General features: G+C 44.6%; 1 protein-coding gene across 3 annotated transcripts in view; it reads right to left on the reverse strand.

The window, feature by feature from the left end:
- The window catches only part of ash1l (ash1 (absent, small, or homeotic)-like (Drosophila)), a 32,974-nt gene that overhangs the window by 3,770 nt on the left and 5,509 nt on the right, over window positions 1-23,695 (reverse strand). For 2 of the 3 annotated variants that reach the window (XM_022200112.2, XM_051955090.1), the window contains exons 4-26: window positions 18,733-23,155; window positions 15,586-16,258; window positions 15,259-15,432; window positions 15,031-15,125; window positions 14,456-14,529; window positions 14,286-14,331; window positions 13,955-14,063; window positions 12,930-13,136; window positions 12,608-12,754; window positions 10,460-10,568; window positions 9,908-10,057; window positions 9,349-9,416; window positions 8,879-9,045; window positions 8,507-8,659; window positions 8,307-8,361; window positions 7,803-7,935; window positions 5,000-5,275; window positions 4,499-4,585; window positions 4,303-4,393; window positions 2,431-2,569; window positions 2,102-2,274; window positions 1,669-1,835; window positions 133-637 (exon numbers count right to left, since the gene is read on the reverse strand). In XM_022200112.2, the coding sequence (XP_022055804.2) occupies window positions 133-637; window positions 1,669-1,835; window positions 2,102-2,274; window positions 2,431-2,569; window positions 4,303-4,393; window positions 4,499-4,585; window positions 5,000-5,275; window positions 7,803-7,935; window positions 8,307-8,361; window positions 8,507-8,659; window positions 8,879-9,045; window positions 9,349-9,416; window positions 9,908-10,057; window positions 10,460-10,568; window positions 12,608-12,754; window positions 12,930-13,136; window positions 13,955-14,063; window positions 14,286-14,331; window positions 14,456-14,529; window positions 15,031-15,125; window positions 15,259-15,432; window positions 15,586-16,258; window positions 18,733-23,155 (8,221 nt within the window). The remainder of the gene's footprint in view (window positions 1-132; window positions 638-1,668; window positions 1,836-2,101; window positions 2,275-2,430; window positions 2,570-4,302; window positions 4,394-4,498; window positions 4,586-4,999; window positions 5,276-7,802; window positions 7,936-8,306; window positions 8,362-8,506; window positions 8,660-8,878; window positions 9,046-9,348; window positions 9,417-9,907; window positions 10,058-10,459; window positions 10,569-12,607; window positions 12,755-12,929; window positions 13,137-13,954; window positions 14,064-14,285; window positions 14,332-14,455; window positions 14,530-15,030; window positions 15,126-15,258; window positions 15,433-15,585; window positions 16,259-18,732; window positions 23,156-23,695) is intronic. The other variant, XM_022200113.2, reaches the window with a different exon arrangement.

Raw genomic sequence — 23,695 nt, forward strand, 5'->3', positions numbered from 1 at the left:
CAGATGGACAGTTTCTTGCCCCAGCTTTAAGCCGATTCACTTAGAAATAATGCTGGTCATGAAGTGTTGTGTTGTGTGTCTGATATGGTTGAATGATGTGTCACAGCAACCCTCACTCATCTGTGGACCTACCCCCCTGCTTTGTTCCCGGTCCCTCACCGTTCTTGCTGGGTGTTCTGTGCAGCAGATCCAACAGTATCTTGTTGAGTCGTTCCCTCTGAGCCTCCCTTCTTCCCAGCGCCGGGTGGTGCAGCGGCGAGGAGGCCGAGGACGACGGGAGCTCCAGCATCTCCCCTATCCTCTCGGTGGTAACGTCCTCCAGCTCCTTGCGCTCCTCGGCTTCCTGTCCTTCCTCCTCCTCCTCCTCCTCCTCCTCTTCCTCCTCTTCGTCTTCATCCTCGTCGCCCTCTCTGTCCTGTTCTGCTCTTCTGGGCTTGGCTGGAAGAAGTTCAGGATCCTCTGGAGCCATGTCCATGTCGTCCTCCACTCCTCTTCCATCTTCCGCCTCAGGTGGGAAATCTTCACCGCGGTCGCAGGAAGAACCGTCGTCCTCGCAGCCGCCGGCTTCTTTGGGCCGTTCGCTTTTCCAAGCCGATCGGCCGCCGTTCCTCTTGTAGTTGTCAGGAACATAATGAGGCTGCAAGAACGTCAAAGCTCGCTTAGGTTTCATGTAGTTAAGACCCTCAACAAACGCAGTATTCAATTTAAATAAGTTTTCTGACAAAGACCTGCAGCGAACTTAACCCTGCTGTTGTCCTCATTTATTGGCACCAAAAATATTGTTTCCTTGTCTGAAAAAATCCACAAATTCAGCAAAAATATTCCCCAAAATTTCAGAAAATTTGCAAAACATTCAGGCAGAAATATCCCATAAATTCCTCAAAAGTTTCCTTTTGAGGAAAACAAATGTGGCCAGAAAATTCTTGTAAATATTTTCAAAAAATTAGTAAAGTTTTCCAAAAAATCCTAAAAATATCTAAAGTGATTACACGTATATCAGTAAAATTTCTCATATTTTCTTGAAGAACATTCACATAAAAATCAACCAAAATCCAGCGAGACTCGCTGGATTTTGGTTGATTTTTTGGGGAATGTTCAAAAACTTCCCAAAAACGTTGAAAATGTGGACATCAGAAGTTTCACTGTGAAAACATATTTTTTCCACATTTTCACACTTTAAAATGGGTCAATGTGACACAGAAGACAACACGAGGGTTAAGAAACTGAGCACTGACCAGAAAACTGCTTTCTAATTTGCCTGAAGCCTTCTTATCATCTCAGCCTGAGAGGATTAAAATTTACATAGGGCATAAATTCCACCCATCCATCCATTCTCTATACACCGCATTATCCTCATTAAGGTCGCGGGGGGTGCATAAATTGCCAAACAAAAACATAGTTTTAAACAAGCTGACACTAGAGACAAAATCACAAACAGGCTTTTGGATGCGGCTCCCAGCAGGTAGCAATTAGCAGATGTGGTTTTCTCATTTGATTCTGCTTGAACCACCTTCACCTGTGGTTGTGCCGCAGGCTGCCTGAGCACTGTGAGCGAGTTACGACGCCCCGGGCTGTGACATTCCCTCCACTCTTAAGACATCTTTTAGTGTTTGTAAATCAGATCCCAGCGCAGCCCTCCCACCCCGTCAGGCCCCCCATAACTCTCACCGAAAAGTCTCGTTTGGGCGTGAGCCGCTTGGGGAAGTGGTTGAAGGCGTATGGCTTGGTGCAGACTGGGTAGCGGTTTCGATGGATCTTGTAGAACAGGTGGGCCGACTTGTCCAAGCGGTAATCACAGATGTACACATCCTGCTCTTTCACACCCTTCGGTCGTCCTATAGGAAGAGCACGGCAATGAAGCCACGATAGAACATGCATGTTTTGGTGTAAGTCGGTCAAAGCATGGCCATAACAGCAACATTAATCTTCTCTTACTGGCACTGTGCTGCTTCTTATTTATATTTACACACATTCACACCTCGGGGTGGAAACTCAGCGGTTGTTGCTGAAAGAATTACTCATCCAAAAAGGTCAAAAAAACCCAAGATGCTTCGGTAGCTCAAACCAGCATGTGTGAGGTTTTTTTTTTCCTTTTTCTCACCCTTGCAGTACGTGTAGAGATCGAGGACACAGCAGGTTCCCACCACTGCCTCCAGGGGGATGATCTCATAGAGCGGCATGCGGAAGAGCTCGTTCTGGTAGAAACGCCGCGATGGAGAGTGATGCGTCTCGTGAGGACGGAAATAGTGGTGGCCAAAGGCAAACCGCTCACCCCTTTAGAGTTTAAGGGAATACATGAAAGGACGTCAAATTAAACCGATGAGAACAACCTGTAAGAAGCTGCTTTAAAACACAGTTCATCCACATGTAACTTTACTCTCACTGGCAGGCATCTACAGCACTTTACAGCAGTACATGTGATGAACTTACTTTTCATTCTTCCACAGTTTCTCAATTCGGAAGATGTCAAGTTTGTCTCGGTTGATGTGAGACAAGAGACGATAAGACTGTCTGACAGGCTGGCCTTCAGGTGTGCGTCGGCTGTCTCTCATCAGATACACACAGTCACCTGCACACAGCACACACAGGTTACATGTCAGCAATGGTACATTTCACAAGAGATTGACTCCATGACGGTTAAATCACCTGACAGGTAGAATATAACACCTCAGTTTGAAATTCTGCAGAGGATTAAAGTTCGGCAAGTCAAAGTGTTCAGAGTTAATTGCTAATATAGTTTTGTGCGATTCACTTCAACAGTGAGATACACAAAGTGGACGACTGTTTTTCACTAAACTTTTAGTTTTAAACAACTTCTCGTCTGTTACCCTTCTCCATCAGGGAAATTCAAGGCCTGAGAGCTGTTTTAACAGCCACAACCATCTTGTACTTCTGGTATCTTATTTTAATTTAATTCTTAATTTTTCTTGACACACCTAAAATATGTGACACTGTGACACTACAAACACTTTTAATAACTTACATTTTGTACTCTGCATTCTTTGTTATTTCTATTTTTCTGCTAACCTCTGTGTAATTGTGTATTTTCCATTAACCTTTGTCTATTGTTTGTCGTACTCTGGCAAAACAAGACGACATGGTCATCAATATCCACCGCCACATGTGATGTCTATGAGTCTATATCCAAAATAGTGATCAAGGGCCATAACTCTGTTAAATATTATCGCACAGGTCTCATTTTCGAACTTGATCAAGGTGTCCATGGTGTGAAGCTACACACTAAATTTCGTAATCCTAGCTGTAATAGTTTCCGAGAAAAGCTGTCCCCTTCATCTCGGACGGACGGACGGACGGACGGAGGCCAAACCTATATCCCCCTTTTCCACTTCATGGAGGCGGGGGATAATAACTGACAAAGGAGATCTTATCTTATCTTCTAATGAACAACTAAAACTGAAAATAAAACTGAGCTAGTATGCCTAATCCAAAGCAGAAGAAAAACTTTGCTTTGATACAGACGTGTAGTCACAGCCGTGATGTGTGGAAAGTCGATGAGACTTTGTTCGCTGCCATTTGACGTTTTAATACTGCCACCTGTCACTCATAAACGCTGCTACAAACAGCTGCATGCAGAGCTGTGTCCACAAATGATGATTTGCATCAGGGTTTATAAGTGCTGACTGGAAATATTAAAGTGTTGAACGGCAGGAAAACAAGATTAGCAGTGGTCCGAGAAAACTGTCTCTCTGTGATGTAATCCTTAACAAAAGTGCAGGATAAACTAGTGGGAGCTTCAGTAATATAAACAACGTTCAGGCGTATCTAGAAGCATTATGAAATGATTCTATTGGTGCTCTCTAGCCCATGAAAAATCAGACACTGAACCAGAAACAGCCCATAACTAGAACCTGGCTCACACTGGTCAAAATGGGATCAAATTTAGAGCAAGACCCTTTAAAATAATATTTAAAAGATTGCTTAAAATGTAGCTTAACGAATACCTCAAAACCAGATTGACAACGTTTCTGTCCAAAGTGATTGAAAGCTTCAAGCCTGTTTCACTTCTGACTACTCAGATTATTACTATTATTATCCTATTGGGAGTTTAGAATGTCTTTTTTAATAATTCACTTCTAAACTCTCCCAGCATCTCTTATGGGTGTGGTTGGATCACAAGTGTCTCATCGATAACCACTCTCTGAATCAAAGTGTTCAGTTTAAACAGCAGAGGGTGGCAAAGACAAAACACTCCAGGGCTTTAAAACTGCTCTATAAGTACAGAAACTGGACCTTCCCGAGCATGTACGAGCTCATGGTTGCTGGTTTGTATTGTTTCGTTACCTTGGTGTAGCAGCAGGTCATCTCTCAGGAGACAGATATAGTAGATAGAGCCAGCCTGGGCGTAGCTAGGCTGGGGTATCATGGGAACCTCCTGCAGTGACAACAACACACAGAAGTGAGACTGGAGGCAAATCTGGCATAGAAAGAGGCATTAATACATTGAGCATTCACGGCTGTTCTGACAGCACAGACGTACCCGGTCTATAGGCCGAGGGTCACACTGCTCACACAGGTAGTGCTCCACCTCAGTCTCCAGCCGCATGCAGTCAAAGTGCTGCCACACCTGCAACAACAAAAACACTGGCTGAATGACACAAACACACAGAGTAAAAATGGATCGTTGACATCAGTCACTGCCCAGCTGGTGGTGACTCAAAAGGGTCGGCACTCCACCAGAAGACTCTCCTCAGTGCTGGTGATTCACAGCCGAGCTCGTTTCTGAACTTAAGATCCATCAATATTTGTTATCTTTGTCTAAAAATAACAGACAATATACACAAAGGACCGTCTGTGAACTCTCCTTGACAAAGTACTCCTCAGAATGGTGAACTCTCAGGAGATATGTTCTCACTACAACAGGTGTAACACATCAGCCAGTGAGAAGGCAGGAAATGGCAGGAATCACATTTCTTTTCTAGGCCAGTCAGAGCACAGACGCTCACCGGCTTTTATTCCCCAGCTACCGTGACTTCCTTACCATGCACTTTTCACACTGAATCATCAGGCCTTCGTCCTTGTACATTCCACAGATGCAACGGATGACGTCGTCGTCCTTGTCGTGGGACCCCGGCCCTCCTCCTCCGTGGTGGTGGTGGCCGTGGTCGCGCTCCAGCGAGTCTGAGCTGTCGGCCTCGCTGGCTGTCTCGCCCACGATCTCATCAATCTGGACTGCAGCTTCATGCCGAGCGCTGTAGTAAGCCTTCCTCAGCCGACACACGTCCCTGCCCACCGACGACTTCCTGCCGTAATATTTCTGGTGGGAAAACGGGACGGCCGTAAATGCAGCTGCTTTATTTTGTGGTGGAGAATAACACATTTACAAGAAATCCGCTTAGTCTGACTCACAGCACAAGGACAAGAAGACCTCACAAACAGCGTAAAGAGATGATATAAATCATACAGCAGGCAGGAGGGCGCACATTTGACCCTAGAATTACACGCTCATCATTCAGTCACTCAGCCAAGACTTTCAGCTGATCTGCCTGCAGGTCTACGGGCAATTTCCTGCAGGACAAAGGTCATTGACACAGAAAGACGCATTCAAAACTGTCTTTGCAGCTGCCAAGAACTCACACAGAAGGCCACACCCCACAGCCCTCAATTTAACAATAATCCACATTCCTCTCACGTTTTTCCTCGGTTTGCCAAAAAGAGCCTTGGGGCAAAAGGGCGATCCTAATTTATACGTCCACTTCAAACTTCTCTGACTGGGAGAGTAAGCTACCCTGAGAGTTTTCAAGTGGCACTTGTTTAAACTGCTAAGCCATACAGATGTAAATCAAAAGGGCCTGAAACGTGCGCGCAGAGGATCGGCGGGCGTGAAGTTATATCTCATTTGAGAGGTGTTTGTGCGCCAGACAGGAAGAATGAAAAGCAACGGCTGAGTGGGAGTAAGAATGTGTTGAAGCTGCAGAGTAACGGCTGCAATGCTGATTTTGATTAGGCTTTTTGATATTGATTGAGCTCTGAGAATCTGGGATTACACTCAAGAGACTCACAAGTGTTCCTCTTATCAGTGTCATTACGTGATGAAGACTGGATGCTGCAGCAGCTTTAGCCTTCGTGCAATCACCGTCTTTGAGTTTCTAATGATTGCTGACATAAACAAACCAGCAGATCTATACCACTGATTAAGCATCTAGTTTGCAATTAAATATTTTTCAAATTTTAGACAATGAGCCATCTGACTAAAAAAAATTGATGTTTGCACAGATTAATTCAATAACAGATGTGCCTCTTTTGGCAGTGGGTTCATGCTTCAGCGCTAAGCTAATAGGCGGTTACTCTGCAGGAACTTTTCCCTGGAAATAAGAACCATTTGAGTGATTCTGAAGCGAAATCTGCATTTTGACCAGAGGAACCAGGAACTAAACGTAGTTCCTGTACAATATTTCCAGCTCTAAAGGTGTCTCTACTCCGGGGATAGCACTTTGTAAAGGTTCAGTAACTGTCAAGATGATGCCTGCAAGTCCTATTATTACTCAAACACAAAATAAGGAAGTAGCCGATGCCATTTATATTAATTTTAGAAAAGCAGATTATCAGCATTTGGAAGTTTTTAAAGAGCTCAATGTGGAAAAGGTGAGTGAGGAAGCAGCACGTGTTTGAGCTACAAAGTGAATGAGAGAATCAGAGACAGGAAGTAAATGTGAGAACTGAGTTGAAATTAAAGTATTTGTTAATATTTACATAATAATATTAATAACTTTATTTATATAGCACCCTTAAGAACAGCATCCATAAAGTGCTTTGACGGTGAAAATATGTAGACAGAAACAATCAAACAAGCGATAGGAGACAAGTCAGAGCAGACAACTAAAAATAAACAGTAAAAATGACAATAAATCAAATGAATAATTAGCTAGATTAGCACGCAACTCAAATAAGGGAATTTGCCAGTTTGAAAATTAAAGAACAAGATTGTAGGTTAAAATTAAAAGCAAAAAAAACACAGAATTAAAGAATTAGAGAGACGACATCACACTAAAGAAACAGGCAGCTAAAAGTAAAATAAAACAAGAGAGAACATCTAAAACAAACAGGACAGAATATAGAATAAAACACTGCAGCTAATTAAAGCTAAAAGTAAACCTCACATAAAAGCAAGTCCATAAAAGTGGGTTTTAAGAAGTGATTTAAAAGAAGTTACTGACTCTGCAGGTCTTATTTCCTCAGGCAGGTCGTTCCAAAGTCGAGGTCCTGATGGAGAACGCTCGGTCACCTTTAGATTTAAGAATCGACTTTGGAAGGACCAGAAAGGATCCGCCTGAGGATGTAAGTCTGCCAGCAGGCTCATACGGGGTCAACAGATCATGAATGTAGCTTAGGGCGAGAACCTGGCGAGCTTTAAAAGTGATCAGTTAAATCTTAAAATCAATTCTAAAAAAAGCAGGGAGCCAGTGGAGGGAGGCCAGGATAGGTGTGATGTGATGATACACGACTTTTTAAAGCAGCAATAAATAACCATAAACACAGAGATAAGTGATAACCGACAAGTGTGTTGTTGCTTTCAAGTCAAATACCAGAGGAACACAATGACAGACACCAAAGACAACATGACTCTGTATTGTTGCCGTTCCCTTGTGTAAAAAGCTGCATTTCAGTCGCTACTGTTAGCTGCTGATACTCACTGAACTACCTTCACTAACGTAAAAATGAAATGCAAACAAGAAAGCACAAAAGAGACTTTTAGTTCCTAATTTAGTTCCTGAGTTGCTTCATTTCTCCTCGTTAATGAGGAGGGATCATTAATGGCAGCAACTGATGGGACATTTGCCTACCTCAGCATTGCGAAACACTTTGAGCATGTCGGTGTCAAATGCTTCCACCGTCTTGTAATGGCCGGTGAGGATTTGCTTCTCGATGGTGCTCAGGTCCAGAGGGTCAGACACCTTCTCATAGTACTGGCTGTTCCTGGTGGCACACAAAGACAGCTGGATTAGTCCCTTCAAAGCCGGTTTGGCCGCAGTAAAAACAAAATATTTCATGTTATGACAGCAAAATCAATGTTGTATCAAAAACTCTGCAAGGACAACAAATCCCTGATTATGACAGAATTACCAGCATGTAGTTAAAAGAAAATAATGAGCTGTTATTGTTTTGACACCAACTGATTACTATCAATACTGGAAAAGAATCAACTCGCAGGCTGTCACGGCTCAAATGTGTGGCGAAAGATAAAACTGTTACACTATGTGGGTGCTGTACGCTGATAGACCAGATAAAGTAAAGCTGCTGTCTGGAAAACAGCAAAACATTATGAATGGACCGGTTTACAATCTCACCTCTTTCTGGATGGGAGGTTGACCAGCGGAGCAGCAAGAGTCTGGCCGGCTGAGTCTGAGGAAAAACAAAAGAGTAACATTTCTGTCATCATTTTTCAATCACGGAGTCTTATCGCTCTGAATGGCAGATTTAAGTATAAACACACTGACTAGTGTGGTTTAAAGGCCTGATTAGACCATTTTTCAACATGGACACTGACCCTTGTAGCTGGTGATCATGTCACAAATCTCCTTAAAGATGTGTGCGAGGCGAGCAGTGCGTGTGACTTCCGTGTTTTCCTCAGCGGCAGCGAGTCTCCGTGTGCGAACCGACCGCGACGTCTGCAGAGCTGAGAACTGCGTCAGGAACACATCTGGAGACGGGATGAGTGTTACGGATGAGGCTTTTAAACAGCTTTACTCGGGAAAATACATTACACTCAGATTCAATAGTACCCTTCAGTATTTTTCTGGTTTAAGTTTATCACAATACATCCAAACTACAGCCCCCATAACAGTTTTTCACACTTTTGTTGTCGTGATTTCTCTTTCTATTCTACTTTTTCTTTACATCTTCAGGTTTGATCGCTCACCTGACTTGATGTTGCCGTCGTCACGGATAACTCCTCCCCAGCGTGTATATATCGAGAGGCTGCTGGCGTCTCTTTCTCTTTCACCTTCTCTCTTCAGCAACTCCTGTTTCTCCCTCATCTTCTCCCAGTTCCTCAGGAGAAACACTCGATGCTTCAGCACAAAGTTTCTGGCGATTTAGGGAGAAACGACAGCAGGGGTAACATTAACGAACACCTATCGTTTGATATGCCAATATGCTATTCTTTCAAGGCAGGAGAGCAAAAACTGCTTGCAAAAAAGTGCATAAAACTGTGCTTGTTTCAGTGTTATAGAAGATTTTCCGTATAATCAGTTGCTTCAGAGAACATATGAGTGAGGGATTTCACTGGCTTCATTTGCAGAAGGTTGAGAGGAATTGTAATTATGTGTATCAGACACGCTTCATTAACTGCTCAGACTGTTTCTTGTGTGTCAGTGTGTGTGTGTTTACCTCTCTCTGTTGGACATGGGCTTCATTAGATGAGGATAAAACTTGTTGCTGTCACTCGACTCTTCCTCCTGAAGGTGAAGAAGGTTGAATTAAAGCACATTCTGATCTCAACAGGAAACACTTCTTCCCATATAAAGCATTTTTTTAAACTCTTAAGCTTTAAACTGTGATTTACATTGAAAGCCTTTAACTAAAACATAATATACCACAGTACAGTGTTTAGGCGATAAGACTGAGCCCTATTTTAAAAAAATAACCTTTAAGGTGTTCTGAGTTACTTTTTTTAGAAGCTTCGTGGCCCACAAAAAGTACCTGTGAGACATTTGTGGCCTACATAGACATTGCAGCAAATATTTAGGAAAACCGAACCAGACACGTTTCTTAGATCACAGCTTTCACTGAAAGAAATCACAGCTTAAAACTAGATGCTAAGATGTCAACATAAAGCCTTTACAACAAATTATTAAGGGCTCCCCTTCTTCTGCTATTAAAGGACATCCAGATGTAACAGAACTGACAACACAAAGTTTTGCCGCTTCTATGTACATAAATCACTCACTCGTTTCTTGAGCTGGTGTTTGGACTTCCTCTTCTCCTTGAGTCGACCCAGCCGCCGTGTCCCTCCTGTTTTCCCAGGCAAGCCATTAATTCGCTGACTCTTCCCTCCAATGATGCCCCGGCAGCTCTCTGAGCCACACTTACACACTTGCTGTAGTGAAAATAAAAGCGCCATAAAAAGAAATGAGCATATAGTACAGTATATGTGAAAAAAAATCCTGGAGGGACTGATTAATCCTTATCTATCATGCTGTATTCACTTTTCAAAATAAGCTGCAAGGATGCTGCTCTGGTGGTCCTCAATGGGACTCAGCAGCCTCTCCTATGAGTCTCACACCGTTGTTTTTAGATTTCAGCTGGCAAAGGTAGTTGGATATCTGATGCTGGGGGACTTTATGGCATCACTGTTCTGTACTGCAGCCGTGGTGATGTCGTCGTAGCAGCACATGAACTAGTTCTCCAGCTGCTACAGGTTCTGATTGGTACAGCTGTACATGGAGATGCAGCTGATTGACACAATAATCAGTGGTCAAATTAGTCATCGGTCCTTTACCTGCTCTTCTGTATTGAAGGAGTGGAAGTTGTAGTCGTAGGTGAGCTCAGTGCCGCTGCTGATTTCCTTGAGAGCAAAGAGACCAATTCTGTACACGCCATTTACTGACCTGCAAAACAGAAGTGAAATGAATAAGTTCCGCAGTTTTGATATGATAAAATTTCAGGATAAAAGCTCAGTGTAGTAGCAGTCTTTCTGACAGAACTGTTGCCAAAATAGAACTGCTCCTCCTTACAGGTTGGACTTATTATGCAGGCATGCTATTTCAGGTCTGATCAAAATTACAGGAAAATCAGGCCTTTCAAGTCCTGGTTTGTGGTTGTAAATCAGACATCTTGACAATGACCAGCAGAGAGAAAAATATTAAGACTAGTGCTGTCTTATAGTTTAACATTTTTCCACGGGTTCAATTCTGGGTTAGAGATTTAAAGTCCTACATCAAAAACAGATCTGAAGTATCCCTCTACCTCAAGGCAAGTTTATCTGACTTCATTTCAGAGTTAAAGTTTGAATTTTGAAGTTATAAAAAGATAATGGCATTAAATGTATTCTAAAACGGGGACAAAAAGGGAAAATGTGGCAAATGCTCAACATGTTGTAATCCCTATTTTCCTCCCCTCCAAATAAAGCGGCGCTCCAGCTTTTTGTCGTTCTTCTAAGAATAAAGCACACTATTCTGTTTGCCAGCCACTTGATAATTTATTCCTTCTATAGGGGTAAAAAGCTGGTTCAGCGCATTGTCTTTAAGCACTACAGCTGTATCTAAGGCACGGCTGCATGTAATCTCTCTTCTGTGACAAGACGGATGACTCGTCAGGCTTTGTGCTGAAAATCCTCCATCCTGGTGGAGTCTTTTATTTCAGTCCAGCCACACCACATTGCATGCACAGTGCCCTAGATTATGAGGCCGTCTATGTCGGAGGGCAGAGGATACAGTAGGATAGTCAACTCTGTGAGATCATTAGCTGTCCTTAATTGAATCCTGTGAGAGCTTAAAAGTGGGTTTTGAAGATTTACTGTAACAACTGAAGATAATCTAAGCAGGTTTCACTTAGAAAAGTCGGGCACGGGGAAGTCAGCTCAGTTGGGGCTCCAATTGCTGTGGATTTAGTCATGCTGTGAGAACAACCCCTTAGGAAACAAGTGAATTGTTTTGGCAGGGTGCAAGGACTTTAAGCCATTTAGGTCTCTGAACACTGGCAGAAAAGGAGTGAGGTGATCTCATCAGATTACCACCACACAACCACATTAATAAGGCTGGGGTTTCAAGGTAGAGCCTTCTCATTTACAGTTAAGCGCACCTGCTGCACGTGTCCCTTTGAGGGCTATCATGTAGGCTACGTAAACTAGGGCAACAAAAACTGACAAGCATTCACCGTGACTACTTAGACGTGTCTTATGTTCGACAGGTTTAACTGTAGGGCTGCAATAACTCCCCACAACTTCATAAACATTTAAAAATATAGTCATTTTTTAGCAAGGGAGTCTAACAAGGTTTGTGACAACATGAGTGAGGACTGACAATAGCTGCAGCAGGAATCTAAGTGACCTGGCTGGCCTCGTCTGTATCTATTTGCATTCTGCATATCTTTCTGATTCTTTCACTATAGCCAGCTTATCTCTTACAGAGGGAATAAGAAATTACTCAGTTTACTCGAATCATCAGGCCCAAACAGATAGCAATTGAGTCAAACTATTTAGGTAATGGGCTGGTCTATTTTCCAGATCATTAACCTTAAGTGACGGAAGCATTCAGAAAACCAAATACCGAATTATCAAGCTGGAACACTTTCCAATCAGCTTCTACGACACTCCTCTCTCACATCCAGCAATATTGCTTGTTTAACAACATGCATTAATAACCTCTGAGACTCAATCCATCCAACAATATCGAGCCGCGCTAATGTGGCAAAATATAATAATTTGAACTACAGCAGCTACATACTGAGAATGAAAGCAGTCTTCTTTATTTGTCTTCACACTCGTAACAAATGTGGTCCATGCCAGGACTGGCTCAATTATCCATCCATAACAACTTGTGGCAACTGCTCATGCTCAGTACCTAGCCAAATCTGTTTCTTGGTAAGAACCCAAAAGCACCACAAGGGCATTAGTAGGGAACTGGTTTAAAGCTGCCATGACACCCACCACTTCTGCATCTCACAGTTGGGTTCACAGCTGTGGTTTATGAAGCGTGCCTCATTGCCCATTCGGTAGCTGTCAATCACCATGCCGCTATCCAAGTTCAGACAGTAGTGGCCACTGTGGGAGAAGTACTGCTCCATCATTCGGCTCCTAAAATATAATAGATATTAAGCAGTGGAAGATTAAAAGAGCTTTTTAATAGTTTCCTAGATTAATAAAAATCAAAATCTGAAAAAAAAACAAACAAAGGAAGCAAAACATGCAGAAAACCTCAATCATCCGACAACATTTACCGTGCAGTAAGTGAGCTGATTGACTGTCTCACCTGAACTCCTGCTCGCTGACTACTTCTCCCAGGTACTCAATGATGAACTGTCCAGAGCGGAGGGACTCCTTGGTGCGGATGCCCCAACCTTTGCCCTCAGCACGGAATCGCTCCAGACACTGGACCCACTCGTGTCTCTGGATGTGCTGGTTGTCGCACTGGTCGCCACATGGACAGGTGCTGGGAGAGCACTCAGCAAAGCTCATTCTATGGAATTGAAAAAAAACGTAGATTGAGGTAAATACTGCTATTTTTTTCTTGACATTATGTTTGAAGTTTATTCTAGGGATGTAGTCTGCAGGTTGGCTGGTCGGTGTGCTTCCATCAAACCAAATTCTCACTGGTCAGACAACTGCCGGTGTTACTATCAGTTGGATTAATCCACTACCAATAAACACTCTGATGCTTTTAAAGATTTTATCTCAATCTAATTAAGATTGCTAAGTCTAAATTGTTTAATGTTGAAGGTTACTGAAGGTTTGTTGGAGCTGGTACCAAACTAAATGACACCCTGTTGGTGTGGCAGTGGCTCTAATCTGTTAAAACATCCGGCCAAAAAGCTGACAGCACTCTGCATATCACAGCTCAGCAACCGACATGGCTGGCTTGTCCACGTTATTTTCATCATTAGTTCTTGTTCTGAGATCACGAGTTGATAAAGTTCCATTTTCAGAAACCATACACGGACCGGTGCATTCTGATTGGCTCAGAGTTTGTTGTTATTTCAGTATAAAATAGTTAAAATGGTAAAATGATTTACTGTGCTGTAAATGTAGAGTGTACTGTGTCTGATTTAGTTAATCTAGGGATAATGTACAGATTTCTTTTTACCACGACAAATCAATTGTTTTAACAGCAGGTACAATTTCAGTAGAGCGCTTTCTTTGGTTCACTACTCTAGTCATATTTATTAAATCTATAAACAAGCCAATACTGTCATTATTATAATAACAACTAAAAACCATTATATACCCGCATGTGAAACCTAATAAAAGTCACCATTATATGCCGTTACGTGTCTTTACCTGTTCAGGCAATCATCCAGGCAGCCTTTCTCAGTCGAGCCCTCGGGTGGTCTGCAGTTGCATGTAGTTGTTTCATAACCAGAGAGAGGCTTAACATCCACATAGACATCTGTGACACATAAACAGGGGATTAACGTTCTGCAGTTTCTGACAGTGACAAAGTGTGACCAGATATATTTAATTCCTGTTTTGCAAACAACGCATTAAACTGACAACATCATTCAAAGTTACCAAGGTAACCAATGAAGCAAATATCCGTGTCTTATGGATTAACAGGGAAGTGGTCGCACATAAATTGATCAGGATGACTGGAATAAAGCCAGCTACTCACTTGATCTGATCTTTTTATAAAGTGGGACATCGGGCCTCTTGTAAAGCTGAAACACAAAAAAATATTTATGAGTCCAAACTTGGCTTTCTAGCTTATTTAATTACTCATGAGTCTTTCACTCTGAGCATGGAAGACCCCGAAAAATGCTTCTGCTAAAGAAGATTGATCACCTGATCGTGTTTCCACAACCATAAGATGTCGTAAGGCAACTGGAAATCAATGAGCTTCTGTCTCAGGTACTTCCCTGAAAAGAACAAAGCAAGGAAATGTGGGGAGAGAAAATAAACATCAGGCAAAAAGGGAGTAAGACATAAAATAAGAGTTATAGTCAGATGGTGCACGTATATAAGCCTGATGAAACTTGATGATGAAAAAAATCTGTGTTTCATCTTATCATAGCTGAAAACACAGGCCTGTAGTAAGAAAAAAGGAAGGGTCTTGTTCCTGGAAACAGGATAATCTAGTTAATTTTGCTGAGCAAACTACACAAGTCCAGATTAGATGTGTGCTTAAATCAAAAGAGCTTCTCTGGATTTTGTGCCTTCTCTTTCTTGGGAAGTTATTCAGCTTCAGAAACCAGTGTAAGGACAGAATCTGACCATTTAACTCCAGAAACATAAAAAAAATAATTTTAAAGCGATTTAAAACAGTAGCCCATTATTCATTGCATAATCAAAGCATTTATTTTAATAATTGCTTAATAATTCAACAATACAAATGACATCTGATCCAGTTTAAAACTCACCAACATGTATTGGTGCAGGAAACAATCCATATTCATGTTCCCCAGGTATGTATTCCAGCTTCTCTTTCTTTAGCTGCTGAAGCTGACTACGGGGACTGCAGAGGAAGAAGACAATAATGTGAAGGCTGTTCACCAGCAGTGCAGAAAAACTGCATATGCTGTTCTGAAATAAACATTAATATCAGAAATAAATAACAGATGTTATTTAAGGCTTCTTTGTGTACTCACTCTTCAGTCTTGTACACATCAGAGTAAAGTCCTGCTTTCTGAAACTTCTTCTTCGGAGGTCTTGCTGCTCTCTTCTCTCGTTGGCTGGTTATGGGCATGGGTGGAGCTTGTTCCCTGGAGACGGTGCCTGGGCGCTCCGGGGAGCAGTGGCCATCTGGCTTGCTCTCCACTGAGCTAAAATTAGAACCATGACTTGGTATCTAGTGACAACTGGACATAATAAATGTTGCTATACATGCCAGCACTGCAACCTAACATTACTGTCCAAGAGCTGAAACTCTCGGGAACGGAGGCTCATATGCAGCAGCACATTACAAATTTGCTTACCCGTGAAAGTGCTGCAGCTCATCTTGGGAAAGCCAGCTTCTTCCTGTCGCAGCCCTGGACCTTGCCACCAGGTTGCCCAGGTTCTCCTCTCTTTCCGGCAATTGCTGCTCAGGCTCCTCCACCTCCCTTTCCTCTTCCACCTCGTCCTCCTCCTCTTCCTCGTCCCCATCTCTCTCCCACTGCTTCCTCTTCTGACCTTTCCTTCGCTGGCCCTGGACTACCGACTCAATAGCATCTGTCACAGTATCGCCTTCCCACCCTCTTCCCCCTGCTAGCCGCTCTCCCCCTCTGTCTCTGTGCCGCGTCTGATTCAGCTCGACCACAGGGGGCGGGGATGGTGGCGGGGAGGGCAATGGGTGTTTCCTGGGGCGTCCGGGGCCCCTCTTCTTCACCACGTTGTTTCCTGTACGAGCCTGTCTCTGCAGCTTCTTGGCACGCAGGATTTTGTTGACGTGGTGCAGGCTGTGTTTGGATGGCTGTGCCCGGTGGGAGTGGTGGGGCAGGGAGGCATCCAGGCAACAGTCCTGAGAGGAAGAGAGGCAAGAGGAGGAAACGGAGGCGTGGGAGTGAAACAGAGAGGGTTGGTGATGGTGCTGCTGCCGGTGGTGTAGGGATCCTTCGGGCCCTTCGTTGGTCGGAAGCGCAACTCCTCTTGATTGGATTCCCGATGACGCTGTAAAAAGAAACAGCTAATTAATGCTACATATACATCATAAACCGTCAGAGTACACAGCACATATGTTTGGCAATCCTTAACATTAAGCACATGGAATTTGAACAGCTAGGATTCAAACACTCAGAAAACTGCATTCTCTTCTCTGCTCTTGACCCATTAGATCACTTTCTATTCTTGTACATTTTTCCTCACTTCTCTCCTCTTTCCCATTACTCTTACACTCATATTTCACCCTTGTCCACCACTCTCCCCTTCCCACTTTTTATCCTTTGACATTGTGAGATACTGCTTCATTTTCCACACTTTCCTCTTTTCGCTTCTCATCTTCTTCCTCATTAACATTGTTCTCCTGTGCCTTGTCATCCCAAGTTTCTCACTCTCTTCCTATTTGCTCCCCTTGCCTGACCTCAGAAAACCCTTCTTACTTTTCATTCATTTCATACTCATGCAGAAGAACACTGACATCATTTCTTTCACACATTCAAACTTATGGCTCCACTGTTTTTTTTTCAGTTCAGTCAACCTAAACTTGACTCGCCATCATCCCTTCATCCTTTTTGTCACCTATTAAGAATGTTTGAATGTAAGAAACACAAATGCTACAAACTCAGAATAGTTACAAACACTGCAAACATTTCTGTCCACTTGGCAAAGGTGGAAAAGTTGCCACATAGATATGAAGAAGATATGCAAAAAGCCATCTGCAACAGATCAAATAATTAAAAACAACATATAAATCCGGATTCCTCTATTTATATTACCAGTGTAAGTCTAACAACACAATCATGTGGCATCAAGCATTTCACATGTTACTAAGTAGAAAAAGATCAAAGTGAGATGACCAATTAACTGGCTAGACGCCGTGGTCCATGCTGTTAACCATTGCCTGACCCCTGCTCCATTTCCCACATGTTGTTTGAATTGCTTGATTTTTTTCTTTTGATGACTTGAAAATCCACTTTAAACCTGCACAAACATACCTATTCAGACCTGCTCTATTATGCTACAGCTTAGCCTTGGGCTTGCTTACACTCCTTTTTCTCCACATCACTCTCAGCACACACTCTTCTGTCCGTGTAAATTAATTTACTTCTGTCATTCCCTGCTTGTCTTGTGTGCCGGTGCAGTCCCCACGCTCCCCACCCTTAGCCTCCCCTACCTCCACAGTGCCGTCTGTGACCACTGGTTGACCCCAAGTCCTGAGCTTTAATCCTGGATTACCCTGGCTTGGTTTTGAATTGTGCCACAGTGCCTCAACAGTGACCTTTCAGCCTCCCATCTTACTCACGGACATGCACACTAACATTAAGCAACACTCACGCACAAGCACCAATCCTACCACTACTGACACACACAGACACACAACAGCACATCAGAGCCCCGCCAATAAAGCAAGATCACTGTTGATGCAGTGTGCCTTACATCAGCAACATTAGCCCAGCCCAGGTGCTGATGGATAGGATGAGGCCTCACATTGTGGGCTTTTGAAGGAAAAGTCTACTAAATATAGAATGTTAACAAAATACTCCACCCCTTCAGTAAGATGAGCCCTGGCAGAAATGCTGCATCAACTGTGGCCAACTGTGGCCATCCACTCTTACAGAGGAGCTGGTTTAAGTAATTACACATGCTTTTTTTTTGCCCAGCCGGTAACCACTAGTAAGAGCTACCAAATGTCAGACATTGTATGCACAGGGGATGTCACTCAGAATTTCAAGGGGACTTTTATCCACAAAAATAAATGGCCCGTTCCACTTAGTGTTTTATTTTCTCAGATGGGGGACAGCTGTGAGGACTACAGAGACAGAACTGATAATTTTCCAGTTTTGTTTGTTCTAGCCACAACTGAGGTATGGATGGTCCCAGTGGTAACCACTACACAATCTCTCAACACACAATGAAGGATTTTCAAGAGATGCACATGCTTCAATGTGCTGAGATCAAGCAAAATTTGAGAGCCCACTTGCCGTGCCATATGGCAATGTTTGAAAGGGTTACTGCCCAGATACACAATCCTGGAATCAGTGCTGGATATAATTGATTGCACACTGTGCCAGTTTCACCATAGCAGTGCCAAGCCATAAAGCTCATCAGATATTAGCCAATCACACTGAGACACAGAACACAACTGCATCAGAACTATTTTTGGAAAATGAATTTGGTGCACAATTGACTCCAGTAACCTTTAACAATGTCATGTTTCATTTGGGTCGAAAGATTTTCTGTGCTGATTAGCTTTTCTAAGTCACAAACTAACAGAGCTAGATGAATAATAAGCAGATTCAATGCAGAGAATGGGATGCTCAAGAGCAAATACATGCAAATAGCTCCCTGCTGCTACTGCTACAGTTCAGGGTTTTCTTTTAAATAAATTATGTATTATGTATATCAGTTTATCACTGCATGCTCTGCTGTAGGCAGCCTATTCATACAGATCCTTTTACAGTTTTACTCAACCAAATTCGACTTACCTAACTCTCTCCTCTCTGCTGACATTGAGCGGTCCTTCCTCAGTGGTCGGTCCACATGGGAGAAGCTGGAGCTCTCTGTAACTACATCAGTCTTTCTGTTCCTGCCCCCCTTCAGTGAAGTGCGAGTGAGAGCAGAGGCAAACAGATTTGTAAGGTTTGGAGATTCGTGAGCTTCTACATCCTCAGTGGGAGAGAGAGGCTCCTCATCCTCGCTGTCCGAGCAGCCTGCTGGGTCTTCCGCCCGCCCATCTGAGAAGGAACCCTGGCCAGCTGCCACTTGACTCCGTGAAAGTTTAGAGTAGTCTGCTTCTGAGCTGCCCATTCTGAACCATGACTCGACTGGATGGTGACCTTTTGAGCTGCTACCCAGCGCAAGCCTGGAAGGTCCCAGACAGGACATGGAGCCCTCTTTGCGCTTGTACCTTTCTGCAGATGAGGATGAGGAAGAGGAAGGGGAGTTGGCAGAGGTGGCAGCAGCTTGCTTGCTGGAACTGGTGCTGGAGGCATCTCGTCCAAAGCGGCATCGTTGTAAAGACTCTGCCATTCCTAAACCGCCAACTCGTTCTCCTTTACCCGATGCTCCGCTGTCAGAAATCCCTGCACTAGTTCGGTTTGCAGACCCTCCTCTTGCTGCTTCCTCCCTGTCCTCCTCACCACAGCGCTCCCTGTGTTTGTGCCTGTGTTTGTGTTTGTGGTGCCAGTTGAACGAAAGCTCAGAGGACATGGGAGGGTAAAGGACAGGGGACCTTCCTCCTCCCAGGTACTCCTGTCTGAGCAGCTTATGTTTTTTCTTGTGAAATTTTGAGGGGTTCAGCAGGAGATGTGAAGGGTGGTGATGATGCATGTAGGACGTCGGGGGAGGAGGAGGGAAGGAGGGTGAGTGGTGAGAGTGGTGGGACGGGGCTGTGTGGGGCGACTGGTGATGTGGGTGAGGATACAGAGCGCTTGCTGGAGGATAGCCTCTGTAATAGCCCAATCCCAGGGGTCCAGATGAGTAAGGAACACTGTAGGAGGGGTGGTAGAAGCCTCCACTAGACAGCGGGAATCCAAGCCCAGGAACAAACGGAACCTCAGACATGGATTCCCTCAGTTTGGGAGGCCTTCCCCGTTTCTTCTTCATGTCTGGTTTACGAACATAGTGCAACGGGTCACAGGAGTATGCAGGATGGGAGTAGAAGCTGCCGAAGTTAACCCTGAAGATTGTAGGCAGGAGGTCTCTGTGAACATAATGATGAGGAGGGGGACCACCTGTGCCTCCGATGCCACCACTGGCTCTGCTCCCCACCCCTGGCACTCTGCTTGATCCTGCTGCTATTCCTATTCCACTGCTGAGCCGGTGTCCTGTGGTACGGTGAGCTATCCGTATTTCACTCAGCCTCACAACGATCTCATCCAGCTCTGCAAGAAAGTCTGGGTCAAGCCGCCGTGAGCGCAGCTGCAAGTACTTCTTCTTGCGTTTCCGCTTTTGTCTCTTTAGCTTGTCATAGCCCGGGCATCCGTGACTGCGGCGTTTACACTTGTGCTTATGCTTCTCTTTATGTCCTATTAGGGAGGAGGCAGGAGCTGTTGGGTGAGGTCTCCGGGGGTCAGGTGATGACCTTGTCCCGTGGGGTGATGGAGAGGGTGAGGGATGTTCCATAAGCACAGCAGAGTGTCTGCGCCTGCCTCTGGAATTAAGGCCCATCCCTGGACCCATAGCTGAACCGATGACCCCTGGCATTAATAATCCGCTGCCCATCCCGGGCGGCATCCCGATTGCACCCAAGCCACCGGCCCCACCGGCTTTCTCACCACGGTCAGAAGTGCTGTTATTGTCTGTTCCTATACCACTGTCACTGGGCACTGTCTCCTCACTGTGTGACTCACTGACTGGTGACGGAGTGGCTTCTTTTAGCTCACTGAGGGGAGCAGGGGAGGTGGGATGGAGCGGCCTGGGAGGGGAAAGCTTATGATAATGGTAGTGCTGTCGGTAATGGTGGTGGTGATGGTATCCACGGTAAGACGACTTTTTCTGGGAAGCTGCTGCGGCCGACGAAGATGACGTCGAGCCCAGCCCTGTGTTCCGAGGATTAGGAGCTGAAAAGGTTGGGGGAGGGAAGGAGAATGTGTTGTGGCTATGATGGGCGTTAGAATAGTGAGAGTGACTTGCAAAGTGCACTGAGCCTGGCTCCACAAAGCTGGCATCACTGATGGGACTGTGGCCCCCACTAGACTGTGAGAGTGAGGGAGAGGGAAAGACCTCTGAAGAGGAGAGCTGGTGCTGTTGTTGGGACTGCGACTGATGGTGATGGAGAGGGGAAGTGGTGTTTGGAGACAGAAAAGGTTCTGGTGATGACGTAGCTGTAACATTACAAGTTGCTTTTGGCTTACGGCCCCTCCTCTTACCCATGTATATTGTGCCCTTTTTACTGACGTTAATTTGTGGCCCTAGTTTTCCCCCAAACGAAGCAGCCAGGGAGGACAATGATTGGGTTGCAGCTTCCACAGAGCCAACCACCCCACTCGTGGTGCCTTTAGGGGCTTCTTCTGGTCTTGGACCTAAAAGGATTTGACTGAGAATACGCTTCCGCTTCACACTTTTCATCTTATTGATTTTGCCAATAATAGTTTTCATGATGAGCTGCCCATTTCCTTTGCTGCGGAACCGTTTGTCTCCCATGTCCCCGGCTTCTGGAGCCAAAGTGGGAGGCTGACCCTCCTGGGGTAAGGTAGGAGGAAGGCGCTTGGGACGTCCACGTTTTCTAGGCATAGGTTTAGGGGGGTTCAGGTCCACCTCTGGATGAAGAACAGGTGGGTCCTGCTCTTCTTTGGACTTCAGCAAAGATGAAAAGACCTTTGAGGGGGCCAGCTTGTTAGGTGGGTTCCCAGGGGCCGGGGCGTCAAGCCTTGGCATTTTGGACTTTGGCCTTCCCCTTTTCTTAGTCTGGGAAGTGAAGAGCTGTGACACTGGCCTTTGTGGCACAGGATTTGGTTTGACCTTATTTGGGTTGGGAGGCCTGCCAACAGGTCTCTTACCTGGTGGCGATGGCGTTTCCAAGCTTGAAGATAAAGGCATAGTGGTTTTGTTCTCGTTGAAGGGACTGTCCTGGCCTGCTCTTTGACTCTGTGTCTTGTTCATCACACGGGTCCAGCGGGGTTTCCTCCCTCTGCGTTTTTTAAGGGGCTTGCTGTCCTGCTCTGTGGGAGAGTCTAGAGATGAATCAGGAGAATCATCTCTAAGCGGTGTGTGTGGGCTTTCATCATCATCTGGCTCTAGTGGAGAAGGTGCCCTCTGTCTAACAGACTCAGAGGGACTGCTGGTCCGACCGGGCCGGCTACAGTCCCGGTTGGGGCTGCGCTTACTTGGACTAGAGCTCTTTGCCCTCTCAACTCGCAGTGACTGATTACTCGCTCCCTTGTCTTTCCCCTCTGACTTTCCTGTTCCTGTTGAAGGAGGGCACTTGGTTAAGTCTCTGGGGCTGTCTCTGTTCTGCTCTTGCTCACCTGCACTGCTTTCCTCCGCCAAGGCAGGGGACTCTCGTGCATGGTGTCCTTGTGAGGGAACAGGGGAGCCCAAGTGACTTACTGCACTCACAGTCCTCTGCTCTGCTGAGGTGGAGGAAGAGGATGAAATAGGACAAGATGGAGAGGATGTGGTGTGGGGTAGGCAGTGAGCAGGGCGCGACTGTGGCTTAGAAATGCTACTGTTGCTGTTGTCGTTGTTGCTGTCCTTTGACATGGCTGATAGGCGGTTATTGCCATAGGTGAATGCTGGGCTGTTGCTGCGACTGCTGCTGTTGCTGCCACTCAAGCTGATGCTGTTATTACCGCTGCTGCTACTAGCTTTTCCAGCCCCATCCAAGTCCTCCTTTCTTAATGGTGTCAAGGAGGGTAAATTTTCTAAAACACTATCTTTGTTCCGAGAGCCATACGGCCGACCAGGTGGTCTTGAGACAGGGGGTGGTGGGGAGAGGTGAACCATTCTTGAGTATGTGTTCCTATTGGCCATAGCTCTGTCTCGCTGCTTAGCCGTGGGAGCCATAAAGCCTGAGCTCTGGAGAGAAGGAGTGGGATCGATTTTTGCAGGTTTGGCTGGCTTAGGGTTTTTTGATGGGGGGCAAGTTGCTATAAGTTGAGCTAATTTCTCAGTGACTGTGGGTGCTCCCCAGCTTTGAACACCTTTGTCCTTGTCTCTCTGACTTTCTGTGCTGTAGGTATACTGAGGAGGTTTAACACCTTCAAAGCTGGATTCTTTTGATGCAGGTAGTGGCGGAGAGGGCGAAGACGTCCGAGGGTTGGGTTGTGGAGTCGGTGTTTTCTTCCCAGAAGAATGTGATTTGCTGTCTGAAGGAGGCCGGTGAAGGTTAAGGGGTCTCTCAGATGTGGTACTAGCTGCTTTTGTGTCTGACTTTGAATCGGACTTGCAATCCATCTTTGGTGGACCCTGCACAAAAAAACAAACAAAAAACGGAGTGATTATTAAGTACTAACAGGTGGCACATAATTAATAACTTTTACAATCAAAACATATACTAATTTCTAGTTTCGAGTTTTGCTTCTCAAAAGTTTAATAGTTTATTTTTTAAAGTAATGTACTAAAATCATATGCTGATATCTAATCAAAATTTTGAGAAAGTGGCAAAATTAAGGTACAAGAACAAACTATCAACCAACAATCTGAAGGAAAACTTTCAAGGGATCATGTACACCATATCTGCACTAGTATGTTATTAAGCTGCGTTTTTTTCTTATTTCTCTCTTTTTAATTTTTATTCTTATTATTACTTGCTCTACATTTGTACATATATTTATCCTCTATTTCTTATTATGTCATAGTTGCACTGACCGCTCCACGTGCCTTTTTAATTGTCCCCTGAGGACAAATAAAGTTTCTGAATCTGAAATCTTAAACATAAATGTAATCATTTGATTTTAGGTTCTTTTTTAACTTCTGTCCCACTACAGGTCACAATGAAAACATAAA

This window comes from Acanthochromis polyacanthus, chromosome 11 (genome assembly GCF_021347895.1).
Source record: "Acanthochromis polyacanthus isolate Apoly-LR-REF ecotype Palm Island chromosome 11, KAUST_Apoly_ChrSc, whole genome shotgun sequence".
Classification (NCBI taxonomy): Eukaryota; Metazoa; Chordata; class Actinopteri; family Pomacentridae; genus Acanthochromis; species Acanthochromis polyacanthus.